Consider the following 23206-nt stretch of genomic DNA (forward strand, 5'->3'; position numbering starts at 1 on the left):
TTGATTACAACAAAACTGAATTTATTAATACATATTTAATAAGAGAGAATAAAGAAATGTACTTTTTGTTCACAATATATTATGCAGTTGTAATGTCACAATCATTAATTATAATGGATTAACTGACAATTATAAAGAGAATAAAATGGCAAATAACTACTATATCCACATTTATAGCCTAAATACATTTTATGATGACTACAAGACTAATTTTTGAAAGAAATGCCTGTAAGTGGCTTACAAAAAAGATGATTTTTAAAGCAAAAGTGAAACAAGATTTCTAGAATTTCACAAATTATTTCATTATTTAAACAATAGGAATTTTAAATGTTCAAAGTGGTTCAGATGCAGATATTTCCAAATGAAAACAAATTAATTGCTAGTCTATAGTTTCAGTATTTAAACCACAGCATTATTCTGTCAATATCAAAAGATTGTCAGTGAAAGAAAAGGTAAAAATATGTCTTCTTTAGAATGTTTTCTACTGGAGAAAAGGGGATAATTCAACATAATCTTCTGTGGAAAAAAAATATATACATTAAATACCAAACTGAAACTGCCCATCCCTGTTTGAACTCAATGCCACAGACGGTAAAAACATATTTTGTATCTTTTGCAATTAGTTCTTCTACCACCTGATTTAAAAAAAAGCATAAAAAAGTTAAATGTGAAAATGCACTGTTGCAAAGTAGAACTGAAATGAGAACTCTGATGAAGGTGTTCGCGATAGGATAAGTTGATGTTTAACTGTTCTAACGTAATAAAAGAGAACAGAGTAAGGAAGCAGTTCAGCAGAAGTATCTATTATTACCTATCAGAATACACTAAGCATGTGGCAGTAAGAGCTGATATAGGCAGTAAAAACAGTGTTTGTGATATTCTGGAAAAAGTCAAAATGGATGGAGGGAGATGACTGTGAAGGATGAAAACAGTTACCACTGAGTATGAGTCATGCTGCAACTGAAAATTGTTTCCACTGCAAACAGATTTGCTGCTCTGGCTTTCATTAACACACGAGAACCAAAGAGGTGAAGGGTCAAAAGGTATTTGACATTGTGAAGAAGTCAAGTACAAGGAGAAATGTCTGTGGGATATCTTTCAGAGAATGCCTAAACTCTCAATTTCACCGAGAACATGATACTGTGGAATTACTCATAGTTGATAACATTTTACATACTGTAATACTCTAACATTACTGAATAATACTGAACCTGTACATTTGAATGCCCAAATAAAGTTAGTATCATAAACTGGGAAGACTTTTCATTAGATTTAGATCAAACTTTAAAAAGGATTTAGGTGTAATGATGAAGCAAGGCCTTATAATTGCATATTTCATGTCTAGTTTTATATTATGTAAGCGCTGGACATGCAAAATGTAGATGAATAATCATTTGCAAAAGCCTTACATCATCAAATTATATTTCACATGACTAAAATACTGATTTTAAAAGTAAACTAAAGTACAACGCAAAATCAACACTTTGGTTTAAAAAAATGAATTGGATGGAGTACCGTAACGAACACCATCAGAGCCCTATTTTCTTATTTGAAAATGTGTTGTTTTTTTTCAGGTGGAATCTGATATGAGAATGCGGTCAATATACCTGACACCCATTTACTTTATGGAGAGAATGTATAACCTGACTGAAAAGGAAAAACGAACAAGTCGAAGAATGCAGTCTTCTGTGACGTTTTTCAGTTTTTTCCCCCAATTTTTAATTCTGCAAGGAACTGCAGCTGATGGGAAAGGTATGAATACCAGGTGTGATTGGTCAGACTGCTGCGATGGCGATGACACCTGGGGGTAAGCAGGGGTGAGAGCGATGGTGCTCACAAGACGTAATTGGTTTCAGGAGGGCTGCCGTCACCCACTTCCTTGACTTCCTTCGGGGAAGGCGTGTGTTGTTTGTGCTTGGGGCTGACAGGTCGCAGGACACTCACGCTGCCACCGCGGTACCCTGAACGAACAACAAGCAGAAGCAGTATTGAGAGAGGCGACCATGTGGCTCCACACTTACAGCTCATACATCAGCTGAGGAACCCCAGATCAATCCACGAACACAAAAAGCATGCTGCATAACTATATACTATACACCACACACATTTGGTGGAAAGCACTTCTGGCAGCAAAGCTTGAGGATGAAATTGTCATATGACCATAAGTGAAATTACAAGTAAAGGTTAATTCCATGGTGGAATTAGGAGCTAGAAAAAAAAGTAGGTAAAACACAACGTTGGGGGTTCTCCTTTCTCGCTCCTACAGTAATTCCAGCATTGAATTAGCCTGTACGTGTTCCTTGACAGCTCCCCAGTCAAACAAAATCCCAATTATCCAGGAATCTAAGAGAAATGCTGCTTTTCAGGTGAGGGTCCTAGATCCCTGAACCCCATCCCGAGAGTGTGGGGAATACAGTAGAACCACGCAAGGGTTGGGTTGCCGGTCTATTGGAGGCTGACAGCACAGAGAGGCCAGTTAATCTACTGTAGGCAGCGTGCCCTTGGGAGGTGGGAGGAAACCCACCCAAGCAAGATTCTACATATTTCAGTCAAAGTGACAAAGGCAGAAAGATTTGTTGTTATCCCTGAGCCACGGGCCAGCATATCATTCACTTTAATAATAAGATCACTTTATTGGCCATATACAATTTCTTGTATTAGGAATTTGTCTTTTCGCATACCCCAACTTGCTCTCCATGAGACACACAGACGGGGAGAGAAGCTTGGGGTCAGAGCCCAGGGTCAGCCATTTATATAGCGCCCCTGGAGCAGGTGGGGTTAAGGGCCTTGCTCAGGGGCCCAATGGAGTAGGTTTCCTCTGCCGGTCTATGTGTAGGAGTACATGTCTTGGTGATCTGTCACTGCTGGGTTCCGGAACCCTTCTGGGCTTCTAAGGTGAACCGATGGTCCCCTTTCGGAGGAGCCTGCTCAGTCCTTCACAGAGATTACTCCCCAAAAGATCTTCAGTTCCTCTTCTCACATGGAACAGCTCTTCAGTCCTCTATTCCACAGAGAGAACTAGAACAGACGAATTCCTGACAAAGTCCTGAATTCTCCATTTCTCTTCTTCCTTATAAAACATAACTCTCCTCTCTCGGTTACAACTGTTACTGTAGGCTGACCCTAGTCAGAAGTCAGGTTTTACAATAATCAAAAACCGATTAAACGTTTTGAGCCTCCTACACTACATGCGGGATGTGCACCAGCATTTAAATCATTTTCCACATGAAGCTTCACAATTAATCATCTGATCCAAACATAATCATTAGGAAAGACTGCTATAAGAAGCACATTAGGATGCACATGCATTTTGGGATGATAAATGTTATTGGTAGACCATAAAGCAGTGATATAAAATAAGGTATCTCACACTCCAGATGAAGTGAACACACACAATCGGAACAGCACATTCTTGTTGAAATCTCAGCCTCATTCACACATGATCTGTTTTGGAGTTTGAAGAACTCTTCCGCTTGCAAGGCTGGTTCTTCCTAAATGTCATAATTGTGGAATGATAGTTGTGGCTGGGAGAAGGAGGGGGGCAGTTTTAAAAATAGCACATTCAATCTAACGTTCGGCAGCCATACCAATTATTTGGCTTTTATGTCTGATTTCAAACAGTCAATGTGGCATAACGAATACGCAGCAATATCGGGTTACGAGAGATTACATACACTTATAGAGTTCCAGGTCATAATTAGCACAGAGAGCTTGGGAAAGAGGCAGAACTTGGCTGCTTGGATTTAGCTTCTCACTTACTTTTGTTACAGTGTCGTCCATGCCAGCCTTCTTTGCAGTGGCATCTGTTGGGTTCCACGCAGGTTCCATGTGGTCCACAGCCTGGCTCGCAGACAGCTGCAGGCAGACACAGAGGGGCTTAGCTGTTCTCGAGATTTCATCACAGCTAGAATTACATGCCTGCTATACCACAAAGGCTGCTAATGTTTCAGGCTTTCTGTCAGTTTGGCATTGAAATTCCACCTTAATGCAGTGTTAAATTCACTAATCACAACCCTCTCAATCTGACTCTCCTGGCTTTCATCTTTGCTGGTGAAAATCACTGTCCACATGTTTTTTTCTTTCAGACAGGCCAGACTCTAAGAAGGTAAGGCAGGTTTTTTTTTTGTAACCTGGAATCAACACATTCCACCCTGCTGCTCCCAAAATCCAGACCCCCCCTTTTCCAAATGCTGGAACTCCAGAAACAGGACCGGTTTGCGAGCCTCAATTATGTTTTGTGAGGAATGTTGGTGGACAATCTCAAAGGAAAGATCTGAGAACAAAAATGGGAGGAAACTGAAAAAGAAGCTAACAATCATTACCAGATACAAGTACAATCCTATTTCCTAATTACTGTAATGCCTGCAAATTACTTTATAGTATATATAATTATAAAACAACAGAGCTAGGATTGTAAGATTGTTTTTCACTTCCTTAGGATCTTTTTCATCTGTAAAGCTGCCTGGGGGAGATCTGTACACACAAGAGGCTCCAATGCCAAATTGTTTTAGATTAAATGTTGAGTTGACAGTCAAAACTGCCGAGCCTGTTTCTTCCACATAGTCTCAAGCCAGCCGCATAAAACTGCATGAGCACTCTTTGGAAACACTAGGGGTTTTTAAACAGGCCAATAACAGTCTAATTCCCAACTGATCGACTCATAGAATAGAATGGGAAATGGCCACATGGAGCAAGTCAAAACTTGCCCATCAGTCAAAAAGCTCAAACCACATATATGATTCTAGGTTTCCAATGAATAGAATAAAGAAGCTTTTAGGAAGCCTAAAACTGCCTTTGAAACTGGGTTTGTAATTTGAGATTGGCAACTGGGTTCAATATTTTATTTAATATGAATCAAGTCCAAGGTTCCCTACATTATTCTGTATTTTGAAGCAATGTAAAAAGGAGAGATGAGTAAATCTGTGTATATGACAATATTCCTATTAAAGACAAAATAATATGTAACATCTATAATCAGACCAACAATTTCAGAAGTTCGGTTGTTTTTATTGCTGGAATTAGGATTCTGAGTAAAGTGACCACTGTCAAAAAATAAGAAATATGCAGTATTTCTTAGCATTAAGCTCTGTATTGGTCCTAAAATGTGTGATATAATTTATCTTAATTTTTTTGTGAGATCTGCTACTAAAGCTGGAGCAAGCAGCTGTCTGGAGACAGTGGAAAAAAAAGATAAAAAGCCGTAAGTAAAAAAAAGTAAAAAAAGCCGAGACTCAAGAAATGACTCTATGACTCAACAAGGGGCGTTGTTACTGCTGGACTTAAATATCCACTGGGACAAGGTAAGTACCATCTTAATAGCGGTCTGGCGGTTTCGATCATCGTCCTGCTTTTCTTACCATGGCGATTGTTGAATTGGCAGACTGAGTGGAGACAAGGCCAGCTGCCGTGGTACAGTGCTGCGTGAACAGGCACTCTAACAGGTATGACACTTCTGGTAACCATACCTTTTTATACTACAATAGTGCTTGCAATGACACTGTGCTTAGAAACAACATAACCTGTCAAAGACTAATGCGGAAATGTAATGAATACATCCAGCTCAGCTGACCTGTGATTCAGACCAACTGTATGCACATGGTGCTGCTGAACGACTAAGAGTGATGGAGAAGAAGTGACCATGTCTGTGACAAACCAGAGTTTTCACCATCAACGGACACAGAATAAACGTGACCTAATTAAGTTGCCTGAGAAATTGACAAACCACACCCTTGAGATGGGCTCCAGAGGGATAAATAAAATAAAATAAAGGACTTTGGATGCATAAAGCCCAGGAGCAGCAGAACTGAAGTTAATGTTTTCTTTTTTTACATTGTGAAAGAGACTGATGCAGCTGTTCAGCCCGTCAGTTTGAATGGCACTTCACATCAGTAATGGAACTAGTAAGGGTTGATTCCATGCTATAAAGTAGAGAGCAGAAATTCAGCGTTTCAGCTGTTGAGCCTTTTTCAGGTGTGAAATCAGGCTCAACAGCTGAAATGTTCTTTTTTCTTTCTTCTTTTCAGCGTGGAATTAACCCGTTCCTTTGCAGTGAAGGGACGCAGACATAGCTCCCCACTCAATCCTCTAATATCAGTAACATCTTCTTTCCAGATGCAGCTCAAGTTGACCTGAGGAGCTTGTGGGATGAAGACATACTCCCTCAACTACACTCCTAACCCGCAGTTGATGAATGAGGAATATGTCGATAATGTGTGCCTGTCTCTTAAGAGATCAACAGAGTTGAACTCATTGCCATGGTTTGTTTTTGCACCACTATTCAACACAGAGTGAGCCACATCTCATTGTGCCTCCCATTCTAAACAACTGCACTGGCACCTCAATTCCCAGCTGCAGGTGAAACTGACTAAGCTTTCTCAGTCATTTACACACCCTCATGCTCACTCTAAAAAAATGTGCTTTCACATTTCACTGGCAGGTGAGAACACGGCGTGCCCGTCGTGCGGTGAGGAATTTCATCAAAGCTGCTCTTGCCTTTAGAGCACTGGTCTCCGAGGAAGCCTTTTGTGCACTTGCACTTATTTCTCCCAGTGCACTTTCCACCATTTCTGCAGGGCTGGCGGCACTTGCCTGAAAAACAAATCAGAAATTAGTCTTACACCCCAATGCTATAACAGTGGTAGCAGAAGGCACTAATGAACGTATCCTTGTCTCCTCCCCCTGTGATACTGATGTGATAATGCCATCAAAGCTCCCCTAGATCTTATCCATCATCCATCACTCCATCAGAATTGTCTGGGCACATAATTATACTGCACATGTGGCAAATCACACCAGGGAATGACAAGCTGTGGGAAACCACAGCCAGCTCATGGCATAGTCATGTCAAAACCACAGCACATCTGCCTTAAAAAATACAGTGTAACCACACAGTAGCTCAACTGTGAAAATACCATGCAAACTGACTGTATTAAGCCAGTCTGTGCTTGTGTGCTTGTAGAGTGGCTACACAACTTGTGAAAGTGTTTCTAAAACTCAGCTCCAAAATGTGCAAAAGTACAAAAACGATAAGGGAGAGGCAATGAAAGAAATACCTGAGATGTAAGGAATACCTTCACATATTACTTTTATAATTGTCCATAAAAAACATGAAGTGCAATACACAGGGCATACAGGATGCCATATCTCAAATATATCGCATTGCATTGGCCCAGATATTTTGTATCCATCAAGGCAATCGTGTTTTCAGAATGACCACAAAATAATATTTTGAAAAACATTAGCTTTTCATGCCAGTGGATAATAGGGTGACAGGATGTCCCATCTGCCCAGTCTATGTCTTTCAATTTTTGGGGGGCGAAGCAGCCCTGAGATAGTTTGGAATTGTAGTAATATTATAAAACAATGAATAGTAGGTGGTAGAAAGTAAAGTATCAATATTGAATATGTGAGAAATACTGAAATATGCCTTCAGGTAGATATAAGAAGAATTATCATTTGAAACTGTTTTATATCATTATATTTTACATAATATATATTACAAACCCATATTGAATTGTTATATAACATGAAATTCTGATCCATTAACACAGAAAACTGAGTTATCTCTTATCCAAAGACCATTCAAACTATTTCTAGAGAGAAGGTTAATCCTATTGGTTTTCACAAAGGTTTCTACTAATTGTTTCATCAACATAACATGGATAACAAATTGTTGTAATTCTACTGATGGGCAGTAAATGGCTTTGGGGGCTTCCTCTTCCATCATTTTGATAATTAAAGAACTAAAAATCTGTATTTAAATAAATAAATGTAAGAAACTTTTTAATCACTTAAATGTACAGTACTTTGGATGCTTGTTTTAAAGTTAAAGGTCAATTTACAAAATCATTAGATATTCTCCAAGGAACAGCTAATGTTCACCTAAACACAATCTGACTGCAAGTTCTAAGCATCTACAAAATCAGAATCAAAATCATGTTAGAAATTTTCAGACATTCTCAAAAGACCATATATTTCAGAGTTAAGATAAGGCCCTGTCGTCCCTACAGGAATGGAGATATGGCCAGTGAACCCACCGCCCCATTCTGTGACATGGAACTGCACTGTTGATTTACACAGCCCTAGTTTAACTAACAAGTACACTCTGACAGGCCCAGTCAATTTTCACCAACACAAGAACACACTTTTGGGTTTGTTCAGAAGCGGAACAGATGCAATAGAAGTACTGTGGCTGTTAAACAGCAGAAAGGAGAGGAGTACAGTAATAGAGCTAACAGACATTTAGAAAGCTGTGAAATCTAGAAACGCCGATCCCAGTTCTAAAGTTTACTCCATTATTTTAAATGCCTATTTATCAAAGTCTTGAGTCTTTTCATAGGTGTGTCAAGAGTCATTTTCATCAGGAATAGCTAAAAGCTCATGCTGACCTGTGCAGCTAATGTGAGGGTAATATTTTTTATAAGTTCTTTATAAATGTGTGAGCTCCTTATAGATCTCTGACATGTTTTCTGTTCATTGTAGGAAAGGTTGCCCTCAGCCTAGAGCTCAAATCCAGGCTATTCTGTTCACTGTTGTTAAGAATCCAGTATACTATGGATTATAGTGGGAATACATATCACTAAATGAAACACATGCTTCAGAGCACCTCTTTTGTTGAATATAACTTATCTATATTTGCACAATAAATACTGTGCACAGCTTACTGTTAGTTGAGCCTGTATCTGTGTGGAACACCTGCCTGTGAAAGTGCAAACATGTTAAAAAAACAGAAAATGAACATGAGTTTAATTTCACCTACTGTAAAAGCATAGGTATATTACTTTGCAGGTGTCCCTTTAAACAGAACCACCTTTTTTAAAATGAACACAGAGCAAACTCAACTATGTCAAATGGTCTGATCTTAAAGATCAAGTAACAATTCCATTTTACTCATCATGTTTATACTACAACTGACCTTCATATACTACTCGGAAAACAGAAAGAAAAAAAAAGATATTTTGGGATATTGGTTTTAAAAGCAAATCAAAAATCTCTTGAGGATTAAGGGTCACGACTTACTGATTTCACAGTGGTTTCCTTCGTACCCAGATGGACAGATACACTTCCCTGGGTGAAAACAGGTCCCGCCATTCAGACAAGTTGTGCTGCAATTGGCTGCAAATTTAATAAAGAAAAGAGAAATCGTCACATCTTGGAATGCTAGAAAATGTTCAGAGATCTATAGTATGTGCCAGGGATATTCAGCAATCACTAGAAGAGGATCAGCCTGTGGATTAATGCTTCTACAGTAAAAACGGGAACACATTCAATCTTTCATATCTTTGTTGTTCATAACAGGCCACTCTAAAGGATACTTTGTCCACAGGAAATCATGGTAGTTAAATAAAGAACGTGAAGGAGTGTCATAAATTGAGAAGGTGTTGTAATCTTGCCTTGCTACCTTTCCCTAGAGTATCCAATACAGTATGTCTGACTAGATGTATGAAAAGCCTATGAATTGGGTGTCTTCTATACACCACATGCTCCTGACTTTTCTAGAAAAACAGTAATATTACTCAGGAGAAATTGTATTCTTCCAGCTGTGAGGAGATTTTCTTAACATGCCTGACTGTGCCTGTGCATGTCAGTCTGCGAAGACAGTAGACATGAATTAGTACGATCCCCACATTGCCAGTGAAGGCTCACAGCAGTTTGCCTAGGCTGAGTGGATCTCATGCTAGAATAACTGAGTTATATTGGTACAGTGACAGGACTGTGTCAGTGAGTGGGACAAGACACCATAGCTGCAGTTCTGGGATCTCACTCAGCAGGCCTATGTAAGAACTGCATGAAACATTTTATTTACCATTTCCCCTTAGTTTTCTCTTAACAGGACATGAACAGTATAGCAGAAAGTAGTTAAAAATCATAACGTTATCCCTAATAAAGCAAAAAAAAAATACATATTTAACACTTAAAGACATTTTATGCAACTAACCACTAATGTACAGTATAGTCCTGTTTCTTTGTTTCTCCAATGTTACTGGAAAGGAATTGTCAAATTAAAGAGTAAAAGGAGACAAATAAGTACCAGTTCTTAGCCTCTTTGGAAGAGTATCTAGCTCCAACAAGTCTGCTCTATAAGCCGAACCTCATTCCAGATCGGTGTATCAGCAGCTTCTGTCCACCTAATCACGGTGTTTTGCAGGGCGAAGAGGTGGCTTGAACGAGATGGTCCAGTGCTTGCTTACCTTTGTCACAGTTGATGCCGTGATAACCGGGAGGGCAGATGCACATTCCAGGGCTGACACAGAGTCCTCCGTTCAGACACCTCGGTGTACACAGAGCTGCCACAAAGGAGAAAAAAAGTGGGCAACACAGGCTTCCAGACAGCCTTAAAAGCCTAACCTATACTGGAATCAGGGCACTTCCCTTTATCCACAATAATCATTTTTCTTCTTGTAACTAAAGAGCTTAAATTTGATTCTAGCCTAAGAGTGTAAAACAAATCCCTTTATTATTACAAAAAAATATTGATTTTTTTATGTGAAATACAGAAATACCGCTGTCTGAAGTGTCTTGCATTTATTAGATAAAGTTTGTTATGTTATGCTGAAGGGACTACTAAGTCTATTCCATTCCATGGACAATTTTGAAATACAATATCCTTTTTGATATTTAAATGTTCTATAAATTTGTAATCAGATATAACTTTGGTTTCTAAGTCAATGGTGAAAATATTGAACCAAAACAAAGAGTTTCAGTAAAAAACAAAGGGTGGAAGGAAGGGTCCTGAGAAACTGGGCAGAGCACAAAATCAGACCTCAGTGGGAGAAACCCAGCCTGTCTCTACGCAGTCTTAAATTCAAAGATCATGCCACTAAAATGATCGCTTCAGTCTCTGATTTAATCCTGTGTATGAAAACCCCCACCAGAGACTGCAGATGTTCTCATGACAGCGATTAGGCAGTGATATTGCTTTCCTCACATCTGCTTTAGTTTACTGTTAAAGAGACCTGTTGACTCCTCCTATAATCAAAGACACCCAGATGAAAACAATCTCAAAACACTTTTTCTATCCCCTTTGTCAAAACTTCTTCACTTGCAGTTCTAATAATGTTCGGTTTTCTTTTTACCTTTTTCACAATGGGGGCCATAGAAGCCTTCCTGGCATTCACAGACCTGCCTCTCATTGCAGAACCCTCCATTGCGACACCCGCCCGGACATTTCGCTTCGAAAGAAGGGAAGAAACGACAGGGAAAGGGGGGAGAGAGAGAGGAGAGAGGGAGCAAGAGTACAGTTCCATTTAGAACAGAAATCGTTGAGCAATGGAACTGCTTTATTTGAATGTTGGCTTCCCTATAGTGATCACTAGAGAAGCCAACATTCAAATAAAGTAACACATTTTATAACAGTTTACAAATCAAAGCAATTACTGATGAAATTCCAAAATATAATCAATCAGAAAGCTCCTTCTGAATGGGATATTCCTTATAGTAATGTAAATGCTGAAGTGTTTGTAGTGTTTCAACTCTGGCTTTTCAGCCCTAGACAAGTTTTTTCATACAATCTCAAGAGGACATTAGCACAAGTTATACTCTTGTGCTATGTGTTTGTCACCAGGTGTTGTAGCTCCACAGATGGGCTTTATGACACACTATGACAAACTGGACTTTGGGCATGTGTAGAGGCTGGCAGTTGTGTTCTTAAAAATACAAAAAAAGACAAAAAATGAATATACAAGTAAGGAAATACACTATACCTGGAGAGAAAGTTTAACTCAGAATAACAGTGAATCCTGTCCTGTACAGGCTACACAAAATCATGAATGTGTGGTATTAAAGCTCCTGATCTTCAGAAGCTTTTACTTTCTGGACAGTCATTGTCCATTGTCAAGTTTGTGTTAAAAGTTCCACAACAGAAAGTAACAGAATTATGACAAAAATAACACAGACATTGTGTTTATTTTCAGCATGGAATAAACCTTTACTTGTTCCCTTGCAGTCTGCACATGCTGATGGAACTACCTGCCATTGTATGGCACCCCTGGAGCAGTTGGGGTTAAGGATCTTACTCAGGAGCCCAATGGAGTAGGATTCCTCTGCCGGCTGCAGGATTTGAACCGGCAACCTTCTAGCCACAGGCACAGATCCTTAGCCACAGAGCCACCGCTCCACCCCAAAAATTATGAAGATGTTTCTTTTGGCGTACACTAAGAGGAAACTAATCCCTACATACACATTAATACGTGCAAGCATTATGCATTTTCAAAATAAAGTCTGATCTTGAACATACAGAAATAATTGGGTAATTCTGTAAGATGGAGTCTGCTTAGCATGCAGGTTGAACTCTTAGACCCACATGTCACTAGTCCAGGCCTGGGTCATGCAAGGAACCACAATTCCCCATATGTCAGCAGACCATTGGCCAGAATATGGTGAGCTTTATTCAGAGTCCTAACTGCTCTCCATGCAACAGTGATTCCTGCAACTTGCTAGATGCATGCAGATTTGTTGTGGAATTAGTAAGAGATGCTTTCCTACTCCAATCAAAACTGTGGAGCTTGCAGCTTGTCAAAAGATGAGTAATTCTTAAAAGTGAGTATGCTGTCCACAGGTTCCTATTCTATTTGTGAGAGTGAGGGAGTTTTTGCCGGAGGGATGAGTCTGAAAACCACTGGTGATTTCAAATTGATTGGGCATTTAGTAAAACCTAAGCAGTGAAAACATTTTTTTAAAAATGGAAGGAAGCTATAATATAGTTTGTGTGTCTGAATTTGAATCCAATCACTGTCAGGTAAGACTTTTGAGCGGCACCTGTGTATTCTCTAGCGCTGTTTTGACACAGAGTAATCCCAACCAAATCCCATTTAAGAGACATAACGGACAAGGAAAGGAGATATAATAAATGCCACAAACATGGTTCTTTCTGATGAAACCTGAGCTGCTGTGCAGCAGGGTTCCTGATGGAAAGCTTACTGTACTCTCTTTTTATAAAGAGGATTACTGAGTGACAGCACTTTGTGTGCTGAGAGAAGCCGCTGTGAAATTGGTCAGGTGCAGGCAGGACAGTTAGCTAGTTCATTCCCATGAACAGACAGCTGGCAAAGTTCACATGACATCATCAACTAGCAATGGCCATTATACCTTGACACTCATTCATAGTTACGTCATGCACAATGAATTTCTAGTGCACAAGGATCCTTTAATGGGGATTAGGCTAGTTAACATGAGCCTTTATTTTGTGTTATAATTGAGTAAAATGATCCACTCCTGAATCCCAGCTATGAACACAATCAGAAGCAATGCAGACCACTAATTAATTCATGGAAGAGCTCGGTCTTAGCATTGTCTTTGGTAGCAACGTATGAAGTTACATACAGTACCCATTCGGAAGTGTTTAAAAAAAACAGAATGTGTATGAATGTACGAACGTGTTCTGTGTTTTTGTATGAAAATTGAAGCCTGTTTTTTAGTTTATAAACTTAATCAAACAAACATTTCTCACCCGTATTCTGCCCATTTTAATATTTATGATGAGGGTTTTGAAAAAATCTGTTTATATGTGAACCAGTATTTAAAATGAGACAATGGACTTTCTGAGACTCCCTCTCAGAATATCAGCTTAATCAAGAAGCTCCACACTCCATGTTTCTTTTACAAAAAGGCACATTCCAGGTCAGGTCACTTTTCACAGATACATCCCCTGAGGCACCCCAAGACCTGGGTTCGAAAGCCAAGGGGATGAAAGTCAAAAAGGAGCATTACATTGCAAGTCCCAATTGACGACACTGAAGTCTTCCTATTAAACTACCACGGTATTCTGATTCACAGCTCTTGCTGACGTATTTTACTGAGGTTTGCCTTAAGGAGTCTCTAAAAACCCACTTTTTTGCTGATGCTAGAGCCCTCTGCCACCATTCAATCTAGCCTTTATCAGCTGAAGCAGAGAACTGTGGCTGCTCTCTCTTATTTACCAGCTAAGAAAGTAAGCAGGTATAGCACAGCACCAGAGCTTCCACAGCATCACTGATGAGAAAAGGTGATATCCCTGTATGAATCCTGTCAGTCTGACATGCTGGGTGACTCAAGGGGGATAATCATATTAACTTTTTCTAAACAAAAAATCTACCGAGATGGCTGCTCTTATTGGCAACTATGGGATCTAATGAAAATTCCTGATTGTTCCAGACTTCATACCTTTATGTTCAACTCCTCAGATACACTGATATACTGACTGACAGTTCATCCCACAGGCGGCCGGAGGCTTGGATCCAGTGCCTTGTATCAATGAGTTTCAGATTTCAGATTATTTTAATGTCACAGCACAGTGCAGAAAATATTTCCCCCTGATGCAGATAACCCTTATTGACATGGAGTGCAAAACGTCCCATTTTACCCTGTCCAGAAGATCATCAACACCAGCCAGTCCAGTACGACCTTACATGAAGTAGAAAGATTTGTCTGGGGAAATACCCTTCAAACCTGCTAAAGTTGTCAAATGCCAAAATGTCCCATTGACTCTTTTGTGCTGAGTAAAATAAAGAGAGTGTTAGTAGTTGCCAATAGAAAAAGAAATATTACTATACCATCAATCGATTACTTCCAGTCATCTTATCTAATTATTACTTGCTTCTGTACAGGTTTGGTTCCAGAAATCACACAATTTGCTTCTTTACTGTTATGTCAGAAATAAGCCTAAATATTTTGAAAGATTTTTAGAGGTTAAAATTAGTGCTGAAGTCAACTGTCAATCTTTATGGAAGCTCACTAAAGACTTTATTAGGGGCTGTTGCACTGTTTTTCTAACATGAACATAAAATGTATTGAGTAGATTTATCAGAGAAGCTCTGATAAATTCTCTGATAAAATCTTTTTTTATTGCAATCTCTTTTGATAGATATCAGAAATTCACTCAAACTCCTCTCCTTAAAAGGCCTTTCTAGGTGGGGTTTTTTGCCCATCTTGCTCACTTGACAGTTAATTGTTTAATGACCCAGTTTATTTTGTTTTCAAAACCTAATTATCCATTGTACGTGGCTGCTAAGTTTGACTTTATACAGTATACACAAAGCAGAACTGGAAGGGTGGTGAAATAGCACACAAATCAGAGTATTGAAGCCTAAAATTGAATTCCTGTTTCTGTTTACCTAAATGATTTGGAAATTTCGAATTATTATATTTGCATGATTTACACCACGTTAGAAGTTCCATCTTTCAGAACAAAAATCTTACAAAAGATGGAAAAAATTATGTAACCTGACACTCTAATACTTTAGTATGGCAGTACTAGTACTTTGAAACCTTGAAACGATAAATACTGAAGTCATCCATAAGATCAAAGGTAATCAATAGTAATAACTCATTAAACCATACTGCATTCTGCATTCAAGTGTATAAGGAGAAGTAATTTTTAAGGGCTACAATTAGCATGGCTCGTACACTTTTCTCAAAGCTTAAATAGCCAAGAAAGATCCTTTCTAAATTGCGGCTTAGACGTTTACTTTGCCAAAATATTTATTGTGGTCATCATCATCTAGAAACTGCCAGGTTGGAATGGGACTGTACACTTATGTCCAAGAGCAGTAACAGAAATGATTTACAAACATCTGACTCCCCCCAGAGGTTGTTATACAAAAGAAAAGCTCCAATCACTAGTCTACAGACAACATAAAGGAGTCCTTAATGGAAAAATCACATTGACACACAGGACAACTATGAATTAATAACTGAACAATACCAACGAGTAGCTTATCTTTAGATGTTCTTATTGCACCCAGTGTTAAGCAATGATTGACGTGATGTTATGCAATGCAAAGGCCCATTTCATTTTTCTTTGCAGTATTTGCTGATATTTCACCCCTTCCAGGAGTGTTTGGTTTGAGCACTGACCATTTGCAATCACAGTTATAAGATTCCCTTAGGGGAATGCATTACTCCTTCATTATCAATCAGCCACCTATGCTCTTGAGGATCACAGGAGGCCAGAAAGCCTACAGTATGTGAGAAGCACAGAGTGCAAGGCAGGGACAGAGAACATATGAGCTCTCTCCCCCTGGATGGGATTCCAGTCCACCACAGGGATGTCTTATTCAATCAACTTGATAATACTTGTCAAACACACTCCAGACTAAATATTTTAATTATGGTATCATGTGCTCAAGAGGAACATCACAAGCCAGGCCCTTCTATTTCAAGCCAACCACTACAAACCTTGCACGACATAAAAATTAATTGCATTCATTTACACGACAATACATGACAACAAAGGAATCTATTTACCTCTCTGGCAGGTTTTGAAAAATATGGCATTGTGGGGAGTCCGGAGAATAATGTTGCCACTTGAGTCCATCACAAGAATGGTCACCTCAAACGCAGCCACTCCATCCTGATCACCAAGGCATGGGAATCCAATCTGAATCACTGAAACCAACCAAAGCAGTCATCCTATTTGTCCTCCAATATAAAAAAAGTACAGTTATTTTATAATTTCTGGATTTAGTGAAGTCTGTTAACCAACACTTTAGTGTTGCACATATTTTAAGGTGAAACATTAACATGCAAGACATCTTCACAATAATTCTGTGGCGAACCAAACAAACATTCTATTATCTACAAATCTACATTACAAAATATGAATTGTATGTAAAAGATACCTAATATCTTCCAAAATGAAATTCCCGGCTACTTTCTGTTACTGTATACATTTGATGATGGGCCGCAGAAACTGTGGGACACCAATATTACTAGTTCAATTAAAATTTGCCAGCTGGAATCTACAATAAAAAAGTCATGACGTACGCCTCCACTCACCTGAGACTTTGTGTGGTACTGTTCCCAGGAGAGGAACATTCACAGTCGGATCGTCCATAACATCCTTATCCAAAGATCGCAGAGACTGGAACTCGTAAAAATACTCTGCCTGAAACAGAGCAACTTAGCTCAGTACATATTGATGCACAAAAATAGTGCAATAATCATTCCAATGGATTTAATCATATACAGTATTTAAAACATAGACATCAAGGAGTCATGATTCATTATCGGTTTAATACATGGTACTATACGCTGTCAAAACAAAAATATAATAAAGCTAGTATCAGGTATGATCTCCCAGAGAACGAACACAATCCAGGCAGTGTTTATGCATAGTCTAGCCTAGCTTCTAGACAGACTGCAATGGAATGCTGCACCACTCTTCCTGCGCAGCTGCAGGTGGCTAGCAAATTGTGGCCATTTGCGGTTGTCTCTTGTTCTTGGCATTGGTGAGTTGGATTAATGTATGTTCTATCAGACTTGAGCTGAATAAAAGCCGACAATTGCAAGGACTCTGTGTTGTTTTCTTGAAGTTGTGCCATCATAATCCTAGCACTGTGGGGTGTCTGGATTTGGACGTAGAAAAAGAAAAAAAACATTGCATCAAGGACTTTGTCGCTGAGCAGTATGGTTGCCATCAATCTGCATAAGAGGTGTTCTTGTGTTCAAGGAAAGTCCTCCCACCTGCCCAGTCTGTCAATGGAACAATGTTATCTATTGTTGTACCTTTCTCCGATGTTCTCTGGCCCAGAGAAATGGTAGTTTCATTCCTCATCTGTCAATGTCTTACTCCCGAATGGCCTTTAAGCATACAGATCGCTTTCACGTGGACAACATTTTATAGTCATTTTGATTATACACTAGTTGTTTATTCCTGGTTAGAAATATTTGCAGTGCCATAGTCCCTGTAGTCTGAAAACAATTAGCAGATAGATCAGAGGTTGTGAGCCAGTATGATGACCTTTTGCCTTCACTCATTCCCATAACAGCCAGGTCATCTTCAATCCTCAGGCAGGACATAGTTTTATCTTTCACTGTTCTTGGGTTGTAATTAAAATAACTTATTTTGGAATGGTTACTTCTAAAGATTTGCTTTATTTATGATGGTATTCGGATGTGCGTTTATCAGTTCTACTGTTATTTCTAAATCAACCTTTGAGAGATCCAGACATATGAGTGACTATCCAGCAAATAAATAAATGTAAGGTTTGATCAAGAGGAATTTGTAGTTGTCATGGGTTTAATCTCTTACAGCCTCTGCACATTCATGTTTTCATGTAAGAAAAGATTTAATTATCATGTCAGTTGTAAGGAAATCCTTGCCCAGTTTTGCAACTCATGACCTTTACGTGGAACATGGTAAACAGCTGCAGATTCAATGTGTGACAGTTGAAATAGCTTTGTATATGAAACTGCAGTTCCCCACACACAGTTGTTAAATAGTGCTGTTTTATGCAGGACAATAACTGCTTTAAGTTAACAAACCAAGTGTCATTGTATTATGATAGTCTGTAAACATACTGTGTGACATAATGAAAACTGTCCACTATACTGGACTTTAAGGTGAGGCAACACCAGTTTCACTCTATTTTGATACATCTTTGACTTTGATATCTAAATAAATGTTATAACTACTGCAACAAACGCACTTTACATGTGCATCTAGTGATGAGGGAGGGAGAGGGAAATTAATTTGAATGTGTGTGTGTCGGAATATGTATGTCTGAACCATTTTCTGCTTGTGTTTGTAGTTAGGTACAGTATATCATCCAGAGACAGAAACCCCTCTCACAGTCTCTAACTTCACCTTCAAAAATGACACACTTGTCAGATAATCACATTGGCCGATTCGGTTGTCTTCTATCCAGTTCTGGATTTTCAACAGCCCTTTTCTTCAACTCTTTTTCCCCCCAACAGCAACATTAAATTCACTAGCAAGGCTGCACCCTGAGTATAATTTGCCTGTTTGTTAGTTTTTTTTGCACGTATTTCATAATCAAACAATACTCTCAAGGAAGGGGATAACTAAAGAGATGGGAAAGAAGGTGAAGGGGAAAATGAAGCGTGTGATTTTCCTGTCCCAGTACAATCTCGCCAGTCTTATGTGAGACCGTGTGCAGTGTGTCGAAAGCAAGGGTAATCCAGTAGCTAAATGGTAATCACCATGGATAACTCATGAAGGCTGGCTTTGGCCACACTTTATGCCTTAGGTCTTTGTTCTTAAGCCTTTGCGGACAGCTTTGAAGTCAAAGAAATAGAACAAACAAAAAGAGCAGAGAAGTTCTGCTCTAAATCCACAATTATTGCAGGCTGTCTGCAGATTATAATCTCATATAGCCGTATAATCAATGATGGCATATTTGGTCAATTTCATCAAATCCCTTCCCAAAGTGCAATCTTTAGTGGCTGCTGTCTGTTCCAGTTTAGCACATCGGACCACTGAGAGTTTTCGCGTCTGCTTAAGTTGAGCAATAAATTCAACACCTCAGAGAACATCTTCCTTACCAGTCACCATGGAAAACATTGGAGATTCTTTAACTGAGAAATTTACGAGTAAATCAGCTTGATTGTGAAAGCTTCTTTTTAAGACAAACTACTTAATAATCATTTCCATACATCCATCCACACCCGAAGAAGGCTCCACAGCCGAAACGTTGTGTTTTCTTTCTTCTTTTTTTCAGCAAGGAATAAACCTTTCCATCCATTTTCTAACTACTGATTTCAGTTCAGGGTTGCAGGTGGGATGGAGCCTATCTCAACAAGCAATGGGTGCAAGGAGTGATATACCCTGAATGGTATGACACTCCACCGCAGGGCACACACAGACATCAAAACAGACACACACACAATCAGGCCAATTCACCTACTAGTATGAATTTGGACTATGAGAGGTAACCTGAGCACCTGGAGGAAAACCCATGCAAACAAGGGGAGAACATCCAAACTCCACACAGAGAGCACCCCAGGTCCAGAACCGGACTCAGGACCCCACTGCTGCAAGGCAGCAGTTCTAACCACTGCACCACCATATCACCAAGTAATAATTTCAAGAGGAGAAAATGATCATATACTGTATTTGAATTTTTCACCATCTATAACTATCAGAAAAGATCAAGAAAAGAGGAACAATATTACATACAACACTCCATACATTCCCCTTTTCTGCTCTAAGCACTCCCAATTGATTTAACGGGAAGATCCATGTTTACGACATACTGTATTACTATGTGTGGCTAAATCCTCACTGTACACCTTGTACAGTCTTTCAAAATGATTCCTTTTTGTTCAGGGCCACACAATCCATAAAACAAGCATCACTGCAGCTCCTTCACGGTCAGTCAGTTTCACTGACCTGCAGTCAAGTTATACAATCATTATTTAATTTGATCTCACACAGAATAGGACTCAGTGGCACTGATATTCAAATACTAGGAACTACTGGTTTTACTTGTTTAATTATATTTCTTCATCCTTTTCTCAGGGCTTTCCAAAAATCCATTTTCTACTTATTCTCAAGTGATGTGGAACACCTCAACCTAAAAGTCATTTCCATGAATTCATGAGCAAACGTTGCCTATTCTATACACGTTATTGTTCCATTCAGCCTATTTCTTATCTGATTTTAGGTGGTATGTATACTGTGTACTTCTCATCTGCAGCAGTCTAAAATCCTGTAAGAGTCTGATTAATTAAATATGGCAATAAACTTTTCCATTTTAAATTCCATACAACTTATAACATCATCATAAATATATAAATAACACATAAATTACATTACATAAACTACAGTTCTTTAAATATCCTTTCTTTCCGTTAGGATTGAGTTGCACTAGGTTCTGTGAAAAAATAATCACTAGGGTGCGCCATTGAGCCAAAAGCACACTCAAACCAACATTCTGCCAGGCCTGCAACACTTGCAAAGCTGAGCATAAAACAATATTTCAGGCTTGTTTAGACTTTAAGAGAAATACATTATTTTGACTTTCGCCTACAAAAAAAATAATTGATCTAACTCACCTGAGTCTATATATATGTTAGAAAAAAGTTACATACTTGGTTGCATGTCCAGAAAAGTACAAATGCACAATTTCATTCTTGGATTGTATGTCTTTGCCTATGTTGTTAAATATTTAGATATAATTTAATCTTCTACCTTTGCTCTTTTATGCCAATGTGATCAATTTTAGTCTGGAATAATTCTTTTCATTGAATATCAATATTATGCAAAAGAGGCTCTAATGGCTTTTAGTACATTACCTCATAAAAAAACAGGATCGTACTAAACCCCACAGTTAATTATGAAAGGTAAATGTTCAGTTGTTTTGCAGTCTATCTGACTTTAATAATCACCCCTGTGATAATCAGTGCTGTAAACTCAGTGAGGTACAGTCCTGCAATAGTCTCACAGCCCATTCTCTCAAAGAGTACACTGTGTTGATCTGTAGGGAGGTCGATATACAGTATATCTGAACTCTGAAATATTGACATACATAGACCTTAGGCCTATCACATGGCACTTCTGTGCACAGAGAAAAGGTAAAACAAATACTGAAGTAATGCTTTTCCTTCTGTTACAATGCTACAAGCAATATTAATTGCAAACCAGCCATTCCTGCCCAGAGAACCTTCTCCAACCAATAAACCCCAGGTTCTGGCAGGAGCCTGAGAGTTTTACCATTGTTTTCTGTGTGCTGGTAGAACAGATGGCTGGCACATGCTTGTTGCATTAAACCAAGTAGGACCTCTGCAACATGAAGCTTTGATCCTTGGCGGCCTGTCTACAACACCAAGATGTAAAATACCACAGCGGAAAGGAATAGAAATATTAAAAAAAAAAACTCAGAGCACTCAGGAACTTGGCTAAAGGGCAAAGCCTCTGCATCAACCACAGCCTGCATCAAAGACAGGTTCTCCAACTGTTAGTAGAAGGTAAAAACCCTAGGGGTCACTATGTGGCGATGAAAACTACAGGGAGAGAGTTTTCTTGAATAATGTGGAAAATGTGTATGTGTGTAATATTTGTTCTTGAGAGTTGTTGGCTGAGTTGCTGCAGAGGACTTAAACTGGTGAACCGATTAACCTTGAGGGCACCAATGTCATCAGTCAAATAGTTTGGGGCACATTTCCAGTGCAATACTACAGATTGTTCTTAATGCTACGACAGCGGTGGTACTGAACATTAACTGCAAATAACCAGTTGCAGAGTCAAAGAATATTGCAGTACACTGCAAATACATGAGACGACTATGGCATTTATTTTAAAAGACTACAAGATTACACTTAACACAAAGGCTTCTGTACGTAAAGCTGTGTTATTATGCTGTTAATTAACGATCGGGCAAATTACCATTTAACACACTAGTTCCCTTTATTCCGTTATTTGTTAGGGTAGAATAGTTCATTAGACAGTATCTGTTAAAAAAAAACCAAATATATTCTTCTATTTTAGAATGTATTCTAAATGCATTCTGAATATTTAGAATTATTTTCGCTGTAATTGTAACTACCAAAACGGATATAAACAGACACATTTCATAAGATTTAAAATGTAGTACAGTGCTCAAGTCTTTTTCAGAACAGATTCATATCGGCAACAGTATCCGGGAAATCCTCACTGCAGGTCTGCGGCTGTTAGGCGCCTACCTGTTCCGTGGCTTGCCAGGTGAAATTCACGTGCTGAATATTGACAGGAATGGCTGGCATCCGCAGCTGAGCTTTCCTGAAATCGTGTGTAAAAGGGGCCATTTTCCCTTCTGATACAATTAGGATATTTTCTTCAAAACCTGTGGAAAGATCAATTAAGGCTTTGAATTCAGAATATACTCAGTTAAATCCAATCAACCAGATCAGTGTCGCCTAATACCAAGCATTCATATTTTTCCGATTGGAGGACAGCAAATTTACTCATAGCATTTACTGAGAATCAACTTAGAAGTTCTACAAATTTAATTTTCAACCATTAAAATAGTAGCCAGCATGCGAATCTCTTCAACTGCTAGGCTATGTAAGTCAATGGATATTATTATTAATTATTATTACCTATTAGAATTTTCGCTTGCTGGGCATCGATCCACATATACAAACTGCCTTGCTGGTGCGCTGCGTCTGCACAGACGACTCCCCCAAAAAGAAGTAGGCACATTTTTAAGCAGCTCCAAACAGGTGTTTCAGTGGCCATTGTGCGAAGTCTCCTGAAAGTCGCTCTGTGTGCAGCGTTGCGATCGCTCTGCTTTGCCCGTGTTCACTTCGGGACTCTGCGCTGTGCTGTGCTCTGCTGGGTCCCGAGGTGTCACAGTGAAATGCCAGGATTCCCCCGCCCGCTCGCTACTTGTAGAGGAGAGGGCTTGCACGTGTCGTTATGTGACCACACGGTGGAGATGTTTAATACACGCACTATGTCAGGGCGTTCATGCATGAGCGTGCTAAATTAAAAGACTCGTTGGCTGCAGTT

General features: G+C 39.1%; 1 protein-coding gene across 1 annotated transcript; it reads right to left on the bottom strand.

Annotated features, from left to right (window-relative positions):
• wif1 (wnt inhibitory factor 1) lies at positions 1 to 23018 on the bottom strand. Its single transcript, XM_088922556.1, has 10 exons — positions 22795 to 23018; positions 22399 to 22538; positions 16753 to 16861; positions 16222 to 16362; positions 11076 to 11171; positions 10191 to 10286; positions 9019 to 9114; positions 6493 to 6588; positions 3760 to 3855; positions 1 to 1961 (listed from the first exon to the last, which is right to left on the bottom strand). The coding sequence occupies exons 1-10, from the start codon at positions 22931 to 22933 to the stop codon at positions 1834 to 1836; spliced, it is 1137 nt and encodes a 378-aa protein (XP_088778682.1). The 5' UTR covers positions 22934 to 23018; the 3' UTR covers positions 1 to 1833.
• Between the last annotated feature and the right edge of the window lie 188 nt (positions 23019 to 23206).

Source organism: Atractosteus spatula, chromosome 8 (assembly GCF_055471065.1).
Source record: "Atractosteus spatula isolate fAtrSpa1 chromosome 8, fAtrSpa1.hap1, whole genome shotgun sequence".
Lineage (NCBI taxonomy): Eukaryota > Metazoa > Chordata > Actinopteri > Semionotiformes > Lepisosteidae > Atractosteus > Atractosteus spatula.

What these genes read in the sequence shown, in the direction of transcription:
- wif1 (XM_088922556.1), bottom strand. Translation starts at nt 22,933, where the DNA reads ATGGCCACTGAAACACCTGTTTGGAGCTGCTTAAAAATGTGCCTACTT. An exon ending in AGGAAACCACTGTGAAATCA is followed by an intron (nt 6,589 to 9,018) that starts GTAAGTCGTGAC and finishes TTTGTTTTTCAG; the next exon opens with GCAAGTGCCGCCAGCCCTGC. An exon ending in CGGAGACCAGTGCTCTAAAG is followed by an intron (nt 3,856 to 6,492) that starts GCAAGAGCAGCT and finishes GTCTGCCTGCAG; the next exon opens with CTGTCTGCGAGCCAGGCTGT.